Below are 10,636 nucleotides of genomic sequence, written 5' to 3' on the forward strand. Positions count from 1 at the left end.
CGGAGCTGAGTGACTTGGCAGTGTTATGGGAAACCCAGGCATGTCCCTAGCTTCCTGGGTCTCTCCTCCTGCTGAGGGTCTACATCTGGTCCTCACTATCCCAAATCCCAGCCGCCAGCCAGCAGCAGGCAGGGTTGAGCTGCCCTTGGTTACAGGCTGCTACTTCACGGGGTTCATGGCATTACTCTGGGATTGCATGGGGATGCACTGGGGATTATCTGAAAGTTCACTTGACCTGGTGTCCTGTATTTTTATGAATGTGGCCCCCACCCAGGGGCTGCACCTAGTGGGCAGTGATTACCTCGGTGGGCAGGCCTGTGGGCAGTGCTTACCTCAGTGGCTGTCCACAGGGATCTCTGGACCTGGAGCTGGCAGCTCACCTTCATCCCGGGGCAGCTCATCCTCTGCACCTCCATGAGACCCTTCTCTGTGTTCACCACCGTGTAGTTCCTGTAAGTGGCAGCAACTGTGCGGTCAGTGCCTGGGGGCCAGGGGCTGCCTCCTTTCCCCAGGCCTGGCCTGGGCCAGCCGCGAGCCTCATTTACCTCCCCTGCTCCCACCCAGGGATGCATCCTGCTGCGTTCTGAGAGGGCAGAGCTGGGTTCTGTCTGAAGGATAATGCTTGACCGTCACCCGCAGGGAGGACATTCCCCATGGTAGAAAGGCTGTTCTCTTCCTGTGACCCCTGAGGGTTGAGACGGTTGCCCCCAGTAGGAAGGAGGGGCCCTCCCACCAGCCATATCCTTCCCACCCGTGTTACGTGGGGAGCCCCTCACTGCAGAGTAGACAAAGTCAGGGCTAAAGACAAGTTGGGAGAATTCCAAAGGAGATTGGGTTGGGGTGGGGGGCACTCAAAATGTGCTCCCAGCACGAGTGCTCTGAGAACTAATGGCTTGTCATTTGCGAGAGCCTTGGCTCACCAGGCCTCTGTCCCCGGCATCGCTGCCTCCCCTCGGCCCGTGGCAGGCATCCCGGGCACCCACTGCATGGAAGAGGAGGCTGAAGCTGATGCGACTGGGAAGTTACATACCCCACATCACATAGCTCTGTCCCTCAAACTCAAGAGAGTACGTTAAGCTCACAAATAGCATTCTCAATATAAAGTTTCTCCTACTACCAAATTTTAAAAAGCTTCACCACTGTTGACTGATAATGTATTTGCAGATGATAGAAATGGTAGAAAATACAGCAAACAAAAACTTCCTTCAGGTATATTTGTCTCCTTTTCCCATCATTTTTTTATGCATCAGAAAAACAAAACTAAGATATTCTAATAGCTTTTACTTTGAAAACAGTTAAAAATAGAGAGAGTCATAAAGAATAATTGCCCCTGGGCCCCGCAACTGGAATTGTGTCCTGTGTGAATCCTATTTACCTGCTCAGCTGCCCTGCCTCTCTCGCCTCCTTTCCTTCCTTAATTCTCAGACAGATCTCAAGTCCGGCTCCACCCTGCTTGGCTGCCCGTGTGCTCTGGGCCATCCCCCTCCTCCCTTCCTGTGAGTGAGCCTCTCTTCAGGCCGGCGGTGAGTTTTAAAGAACCTTCACAGGTCACAGGAAGAGGCCTCTCTTCCCTCTGGGAAGTCTTCTGAGGCCTGAGCAGAACTGTCTCAGGTACCTGCCACGTGTGTGTCTCTAGGCCAGCAGAGCAGGGCCTGGCCCAGCCTCCCAGGGCCAGTCTGGCTCCAGGTCCTCCAATTCACCCTCAGAAGTGTCTGACAGTGTCCTTGCTTCTAGGGTGGCAGATGTTCCCGGTGCACTTCCTGCCCCAGACCTGGACTCTGCCATGATTCTGATGAGCCCTGGTTCACTTTGGTACTTAGAGAGCACAGTCTAGGTCCTAGGGATGCACACTGGCATTTGGTTGGTCCTTGTTTTTAGGCCTTTTCAGTGAGCAGAGCTGAGAAATTTGTGTTTATTTTTTTTCAACTATATCACGAGTCCATCCAATCAATTCAGAACTGCAGGCTTTTACTTACCCTACTTTACATCTCTTTCTCTTTTAGCCCATGCTGAAAATCACGGTTTCCAGCAACAGCAACGTAATTACTCATTAACTTACTCCACAACCACAAGCAGCATCTTAGAATAACAATCACAACAGTGGCCGGGCGCGGTGGCTCAAGCCTGTAATCCCAGCACTTTGGGAGGCCGAGATGGGTGGATCACGAGGTCAGGAGATCGAGACCATCCTGGCTAACACGGTGAAACCCCATCTCTACTAAAAATACAAAAAAATTAGCCGGGCGTGGTGGCAGGCGCCTGTAGTCCCAGCTACTCGGGAGGCTGAGGCAGGAGAATGGCGTGAACCCAGGAGGCGGAGCTTGCAGTGAGCCGAGATAGTGCCACTGCACTCCAGCCTGGGTGACAGAGCAAGACTCCGCCTCAAAACAAAACAAAACAAAACAAAACAAAAAACAATCACAACAGTACTACAAACAATATAATTACTGAAACCTGTTTAATTAATATGTTCGCTTTTTGTTTTGTCCTTAGAGTACATCCCCTCAGGAAGGCATGCTCCATTGCTGTGTTTTCGAATAACTTCTCTTTTTTTTCTGAGGCAGGGTCTCACTCTGTCACCCAGGCTGGAGTGCAGTGGCACAATCACCACCCACTGCAGAGTCAGACTCCTGGGTTCAAGCAATCCTTCTGCCTCAGCCTCCTGAGTAGCTGGGACTATAAGTGCTCGCCACCATTCCCAGCTAATTTTTATTATGTTTTTATTTATTTATTTATTTTTGTAGAGACAAGGTTTCACCATGTTTCCTAGACCGGTCTCAAACTCCTGAACTCAAATGATCCACCTGCCTCGGCCTCCTAAAGTGCTGGGGTTACAGGCATGAGCCACAAGGCCTGGTCAGAAAAACTTCTTTACAGCATCATTTCTTAGAGTGCATCTGTGTCACAACACTCAGTCCTAATGGCATAAAATCTGATGCAATCACGAAGACTGACCTAAGAGAAACTGCAAAGTCTGTTCCATTTATCTTATTATGTCTCAAGCTCAGTGATATTCCCCCACTCTACCCCAGGCACCCTCTGCAAACGTCATACTCCAGATGCTGTCTTTACTACTGACTGGGTGCCTCCCACCCACCCCATGGCAAGCATGTCTTTTCTGACGGCCACCTCCTACTTTTTCAGCTCACCCCACCTAATACCATAACTCTTGAGGTTTAAAAAAAATTTTTTTTTTAACTCTAGCAATACCTAGGATCCTTTGGTACTTTCCGTTGTGCTCCCTGAATTTATGGCCTCACTTAGGTGCCTTGGTCCATCTCTGTATCACTCCCTTGAAAACACCCCAACGTCCCTGCCCCTCTCTCCCTCCTGGCAAAACCCCAACTTTGTTTAAACCCACCCTGTTGCCCCTTCTGCAATCTGGGGCAGCAGAACATTCTTGAGAAAGTCACATAACCAGGCTGACAGGTCTCATTTCCTTTTAAAAAATGTTTTTAAATTTTCTAATTTTTTAAAAGATGGGGTCTTGCTATGTCATTAAGGCTAAACTTGAACTCCTGGGCTCAGGGGATTCTCCTGCCTCAGCCTCTTGAGTGGCTAGGACTGTAGGCACATGCCACAGTGCCCTCATGTCCCCAGACACCCTGGCAGATACTACTCATTTCTGGTGTCTCTTAACCACAAAACCATACATGCACGTCTGTTTGTGTGGACTTTCTTCTGCTCTCCCTGCTCTTTCTTGAGTGCAGTCTAACCAGGTTCTGGACCCTACTGTCTGCTAAATAATTCTGATTGTGGTCAACATGGACTCTGTTCCCAAATTCCACAGTGGCCTCCCACCCCAAATTCAAAGAGGGCAGGGCAGGCCATAGGAGCTTACCTGGACTCCTCTTTTCCGTCCCAAAACACCACGGTGTACTCCTGGCCCTGGGACGAGAAGAAGGCTGTCTGCTTTCCACAGTGCAGCTCATACATGAAGATGGCAAAGGTCGGGTCCTTCATCTGGCTCACAACCGACAGGGCCAGCGGTCGCTGAGGGAGAGGAGCCACCAGAAGGGAGCAAGGTCACTTACAACCAGATTGGTGCCAATTCTGCCCATGAGGTCAGCCAGCTTCAACCAGGGAGAAATGAGGGATTCTATTCATTCAGATTGGATCCAAACAAGAGGCTAAAACAGCTTCAGACGTCAGGAGCAAAACCATCCAGATATCTGGGTCACCCTTGGCTATGGCAATTTAAATTCATCTGGTCAGGTTAGCTGAACCCCAGGTATTCCAACCCAGGCCAAGGACATACACTCTTCATCTCACTGTATTGCCCAAGCTGGAGTGCAGAACCTACTCACAGGTGCGATCATAGTGCACCACAGCCTTGAACTCCTGGGCTCAAGTGATCCTCCTGCCTCAGCCTCCCCAGTGGCTGGGACTATAAGTCCATGTCACCATGCCCAGATAAGGACATGCATTCTTCTAAAGAATATCCTGTTTACTCTCAATACATTAAACTAGCTCGTTTGATTTAATAAATGAGTTTTAACCTTGAAACCACTAGCCTCTTCCAAAAACACAAAAACACTACCAACAAAAAACTAGCCTTAACACTGTAATATGATCCCTGATTCTCACAACCAAACCTTTTCCCCGTTTCTTTAGAAAGAGATACCCACATTCTCTCTGTTCTTGCACAGGGACTGTATTGTTATAAAGGGGTTGATATACTTTGCATGGTGAAGTAACACAAAAGTTGGGGAGGAAAAGGAAGTTTGTTTCCTAAGAGTGACATGCACACACAAAGAAAATGAAAGTAGATATGTTAAGAGCAGCAAATATCACCCTCTAGGAGAAATGAGCAGAGAAGGGTCGCCAATTGTGATGGGTGGGCAGCCACACACACATACCCTGGGAACCCACAGCTTCTGCCACATGGCAGGAGGTCCCAGGGCCCTGGGCTCTGTGCTCCCGAGTACCTTCTCTGGCTTAGTGTCCCAGCACTCCATCATGAGCGCCTGCAATCGATGGAACTGCACTTCCTCCGGCTGCCCCAGAACCGGGCGGATGCCCTTGGACAGTTTCTTGGCAATCTGGAGCTGGTGGTGGCCCAGTGCGGGTCGTTGTCCTGACAGCAACTCGTAGAGCACCATTCCATAGGAGAACATATCTACCTGGGCACAGAATAAGCCAAGTCAGGTCCCTGCCTGGGCCCAGTGGCCTTCACTAGTTGGCCCTGAGGTGGAGGGATCAGGAAGACACAACTAGAAAACAACAAGGAAAACAAAACATTCAACCAACCACCTGACCATGTCCCTCTGTCCATTTATCCATCCATCCTCCCAGCTACCCATCCATCCACCCATCTGACCACTTTCTCTTCTATCCATTTATCTATCCATTTTCTCACCCTTCCTTCTTTCCATCCATCCATCCATCCATTTGCTTGTCTTCCTGTACATTTATCCATTCTTCTCATCTTCCATCTGACCACCTGTCCTGCACATTTATCCATCTATCTTCCTATCCTTCCTCTTTTCCATCCACCCATCCATCTGACTTCCCACCATATTGTCCATTTGCCCATTGTCCCATCCATCCATCCATTCATCCATCCATCTATCCATCCATCCATCCTTCCATCCAGTAAAACATACTGAGAACTTGCTGTTAGTCACTGATTAAGGACTCCAAGGAGGTCATGGTCCTTATCCTTGAGTAGCAAGACAAGGCAGGAAAACACATACCCTCAGCTTGATGTGCTTGGTACTAAAAGTGCTGTGTATGCAACTCATAAAAAAAGGAGTGTCTCCTGGATCACGACATGTTGCCTTCTCTAATTTTCATAATCATAAAAAGGTCCAGAAGGAAAATTTATACAGACCCCTATAAGGGTCAATAAATAATATTTTAACAGGAGAATGGCTGAGATAGACTTGAGAATTTTAAATGTGAATGTTTCCATGATAATCTGAGTTTCAAGGTGACCTCCTTATTGAAGTCACCTACTATTGTGAAGCTCTTATTTTTGTTGCTTTGATTTGCCTTTTCTATCTTGGGCAACAGCCACAGGTGCTGAGCTAATCCACACATGCACAGGTCATTCCTACAGCAATTAGTCAATGACCATCTGAAAAATCACCAAATAATAAGAAATTATAGACAAGAGAATTTTAATGTTGGGTGATTAATTAACAAGGCTGGCACTAGATGCAATACATGCATGGTAAGATGACTTTAAGTTGTCTGTGGGCCTGCATCTACCAAATAGCCATCAGGGATAAATGTTATCGGAAGATTAATATTTAGTCATTGTTTCAACTGAGGCTGGCAGCACAGTGGCCTGGGGATGCCAGCTTGTCCTTTCACCCTTCTCCTGGTTCGGCATTCAATTTGGCCAGCACCCTGTGACCAGGACTTAAGGACAGGGGTCTTTACCGTCCTTATTCTGTCTGCTCCTCCTGAGTGCCCTGCAAGGCTGGTCCTGTGTCCTCATTGTGCACATCTAAATGTGAGTTGGAGCCCAAATCCAGACGTGTTTCTGTCTTGGACTCTTCATCTGCTGTTTACAGCCTCTACAATGTTTCTGAATCAAGGTTTGAGAACTCTGAGGCTAAGGAGAAGTCAATCTTGCTACAAGCAGACAGAAATAGGCCCCTGCTCCCTTCTGGTTCAAGCCAGAACCTCCCTCATGGAGCAAGGGAGAGGGAGAAAAGTGTGCTTTTGGGGATGCTGAGCCCCGAAGCTGCAGGTGCCTCCAGGAATGCCTGGCTAGCCTCAGGGCTGGGCTCCTGCATTGTGGGGCTGGGCCAGGGGATCCAGGCAGGTACCTTCTCATCATATACAATGCGAGGCCTGATCTCTGGGGCCTGGTAGCCAGGAGTGCCCTCCACGCCTAGAGCACCCTCATGGAATGACTGCCTCGAAATCCCGTAGTCAGATAGCTTGATGTTGATGTGCTCCTTGACATCAAGGGACCACACCAGAATGTTGTCCGACTTCAGGTCGCAGAAGATGATGTTTTTCTTGTGCAGGTAGGCCAGGCCCGAGGCAATCTGGTAGGCTATTTTTTGGGTAAGCATGTGTCCCAGCGGTATGAAGGAAGAATCTTGCAAAGAAAAACAATTTTCAAATGTATCAAAATTTCAGTTTTGATAGAATCAAATTATCATGATAGCAACTGTCTTTTTGTCTTCCTATCTCCCTAGATACTATATATTCTTTTTTTCTTTTTTCTTTTTTTGAGACAGAGTCTCCCTCTGTTACCCAGGCTGGTGTGCAGTGGCACGATCTCAGCTCACTGCAACCTCTGCTTCCAGGGTTCAAGCAATTCTCATGCCTCAGCCTCCCAAGTTGAGTAGCTAGGACTACAGGCGCATGCCACCATGCCTGGCTAACTTTTGTATTTTTAGTAGACACGGGGTTTCACCATGTTGGCCAGGCTGGTCTTGAATTCCTGGCTTTAAGTGACCTGCCCGCCTGGGCCTCCCAAAGTGTTGGGATTACACATGTGAGCCACTGCGCCTGGCCCCTAGATACTTTACATTCTATTGACACATTCTCACTATTCACCAGACTGCCAGAAGGGACAGAGAATGGCCTGGTTAAGTGAAATAGTATTTAGGATAGAAGTGCTCATCACTATAGCTTCATTCATGATACCTTATTCCTGGAATTGCTGGAAGTTTTGCTGAATGAGCAAGGATTCGAAATCTCTAGAGTTCATCTCAGGCCAAGGCTGTCCTACGTAAAGGCGTGAGTTGCAAGTAGAAGAATTTTGTTTGGCTGGGTGTGGTGGCTCATGCCGGTAATTCCAGCACTTTGGGAGGCTAAAGTGGGGGGATCGATTGAGCTCACAGTTCGAGAATGACCTGGGCAACAGGGCGAAAGGCCATCTCTACAAAAAACAAAACAACAACAACAAATTAGCTGGGTGTGGTGGCATATGCTTGTAGCTACTGGGGAAGTTGAGGTAGGAGGATTGCTTGAGTTCAGGAGGTCAAGGCTGCAGTGAGCTGAGATTGCACCACTGTACTCCAGCCTGGCCAACCAAGCAAGATCCTGTATGAAAAGAATAAAATAAAATAAAGATTTTGTTTAAAAAATTATCTTCCATTGAGGCAGAAGTGATTGATTTTAATAGCATTTCTTCTTCCCTAGTCAAAAGATAACTACCCTTCACCCTCTGGCAACTCTGGAGTTTAGTTGCTCATTTCTCAACTTAAATTACTTTAACGTTTTATTTTAAAATATAGTATGGTCCCACTGACCCTAGGATCTGAGTCTCAGCAGTGGTGTGCATGTGCAGTTAAGAAAGTGATTTAATGCAGCTCATGTGCTTGGTCCCCTCCCAGAGAGGATGTTATCATCCTCCTTTTACAGGCAAATAAACTCAGCAGCATCCTGGACCGCGGCAGAGGCTGGTCTTAGCCGACTCCACAGCGTGCCCTCTGCCATCCTCGCCAAGGCTCTGTCCAGTGACTGGACCTGGTGAGGTGCCTGGCCTCGCACCCAGGGGATGGTCACACGAGCCATGGGTTGGTTGTGCCGTGGGCTTGCCAAGGCCACCTGAGGCTCTACCCCCATGCCAGGCAGGAGGCGCCTGGGGCTCAGTTGGTCTCAGGAGTCGGGTGGGGCGGCACACCATGGTACCTCGAGCGTTCTCCGACAGCACAGTGTTGAGGCTGCTGAGCGGCGCGAGCTCCAGGGCGAAGCAGAGCGGGTGGATGCTGATGCCGATAAGCGCCACAATGCAGGGGTGCTGCAGCGCGTGCAGCATGCTGGCCTCCTGCCGGAACTCAGAGAAGTTCTTCATGGCGTCCGTGGCCCGCAGGTGCCTCAGCATGGTGTCTACCATGGAAAGCGCAGTGTCAGCCAGCAGGACACGGGGTACCTGCAGCCTCAGGCCTCTCTAAGGCGGCACAGAGCTTAGACCCGGGCGGCACATGTCTGAGAAAAACAGCACCAACTTGGGACCTGCTTACCTGCTGGGACGTTAGCAAAGTTCTTGAATTTTTTGATGTGGAAGCGCTTGACAGCTACGGGTTGGCCCTGGTACCGGGCCCGGTAGATGACGGTGCCACTGCCACCCTGGCCCAGGACGCTGCCCTCATCCTCGCTGTGCTCCAGCTTGCTGTTCTCCAGGAAGAGCCTGCCACACACACACGGCATCAGCCACATCACCCCCGCCCTGACGCGGGTGGGTCCTGGGCTGGGTCATTTGTCCCCATGGCCGAGAGTCATGGTTCAAAGCCATCTGTGAGGCTGGACAGATCTGGGTCACCCCGGCCCTGCCACTTGCGGGTGGGCACACCTGGGTGGGTTATGGAGGCTTGCTAAGCCTCAGTCTCCTCTGTAAAGTGGGCTCAGGACCCGAACAGCCTCAGAGGTGGTGATGGCTGGCACAGGGTGAAGTCCACGGAAGTGGTGGCCGTAGAGAAAGGATCCCTTTGGAAGTTTTCTTCTGAAAGGTGACATTTCCTATTTCCTCCCCGATTCTCTCTTTAGTTATCATCTTGGGTTAGCATAGGTAGAATAAACTCTAAGAACAGATTTGAGGGGTCCAATGCTGAGCACTAGGGTTACAGATAGGAGTCGGCGTTTGACAAAGGAGGTAAACAAGGCTCTGGGTGGGAGCTCTCCCCTTCCTGAATGCCCGAGGAGTGCCGGCTGTGCTTATCTGCTGGCCCTGGAGCTGGTGGGGAGGTAGGACTGGAAAGGAGAGGCAGCTCAGGAGAGAGCAGCTCTGGCTACGAGGGGAAGGGGGAGGCATATGGGGAGGCAGGATGGCTGCACTTGCAAAGCACTTTTCCTAGCTGGGCCTACCAAGGCCTCCAAAATGGAAAGCCAGCAGTCTGTTCCCTTCAGGCAGCCGAGGATGGGAACCTAAAAAGCTACTGAGATTGGTGGGAAGCGATGGCTCCGGAGGGTCTTCCTGGAGATCACTTGGCAACTGCACAACAAGGAGCGCCCCCTGTGACCTGCACTGTGTTCTGGGAGGGGCCTTCGGGGCATACCTGGCCGGGAAGTCGGTCATGAACAGTTCAGGGACCAGCTCCTGGAGCGGCACGGGGAGGTCCGGGTGTCTGGGGCAGGAGATGAAGTCCCGCTCGATGGCCGTGAGGACGCAGTCTTCCATGTCGAAGTATTGCACACCCTCTGATTTCTCACTGGGGTCCGTGTGCTGGGCCCAGGCTGTCTCGCAGACTGGGCAGGGCACATACTGCTCCATGAGTGGAGTCCCGTCACTCTCTGTGGCCGTCAAGGCTAAATAAGGACAGAGCAAGAGACAGCTTCACAAGAAGGAGGTGCAGGAGGGCCCCTGAGCAGCACTCTGCACCCCAGGCCCTGAGGCCTTCACAGCAGGGGAGTTGCCTGTCCTGGCCTGTACCCGAGAGACAGGCCGAAACCCATTGCCACATTCAGGTGCCTTTTTGGAGAGCGCAATTGTTTGTCCTGAAAGACGCATCTCGGGAGGGTTCAGGATGCTTCTGAGAACTGCCCAGTGGTCGGGACCCTGAGCAGGCTGGCTGGGGGGCCTGAGAGGAGGGTGGGGATCCCTCCTGCATGACTGGGCCCTAACAGGTCATTACAGACTAGGTCTGAGCTATCCTCCAACAATCACAGCAGTGTGGAAACCACTCTTCCTACAATTAGAAACATCAGGTTTGCAATGTTTATGAAGGGC

General features: G+C 50.4%; 1 protein-coding gene across 3 annotated transcripts in view; it reads right to left on the reverse strand.

Moving 5' to 3' along the window:
• Positions 1 to 10,636, reverse strand: part of LRRK1 (leucine rich repeat kinase 1) — a 147,287-nt gene that overhangs the window by 8,496 nt on the left and 128,155 nt on the right. For all 3 annotated transcript variants that reach the window (XM_007990575.3, XM_007990576.3, XM_073012965.1), the window contains 7 exons: positions 9,966 to 10,215; positions 8,934 to 9,100; positions 8,602 to 8,799; positions 6,780 to 7,057; positions 4,929 to 5,123; positions 3,842 to 3,993; positions 333 to 450 (listed from right to left, as the gene is read on the reverse strand). In XM_007990575.3, coding sequence (XP_007988766.1) covers positions 333 to 450; positions 3,842 to 3,993; positions 4,929 to 5,123; positions 6,780 to 7,057; positions 8,602 to 8,799; positions 8,934 to 9,100; positions 9,966 to 10,215 — 1,358 coding nt within the window. The remainder of the gene's footprint in view (positions 1 to 332; positions 451 to 3,841; positions 3,994 to 4,928; positions 5,124 to 6,779; positions 7,058 to 8,601; positions 8,800 to 8,933; positions 9,101 to 9,965; positions 10,216 to 10,636) is intronic.

Source organism: Chlorocebus sabaeus, chromosome 29, assembly GCF_047675955.1.
Source record: "Chlorocebus sabaeus isolate Y175 chromosome 29, mChlSab1.0.hap1, whole genome shotgun sequence".
In the NCBI taxonomy this organism is placed as follows: Eukaryota; Metazoa; Chordata; class Mammalia; order Primates; family Cercopithecidae; genus Chlorocebus; species Chlorocebus sabaeus.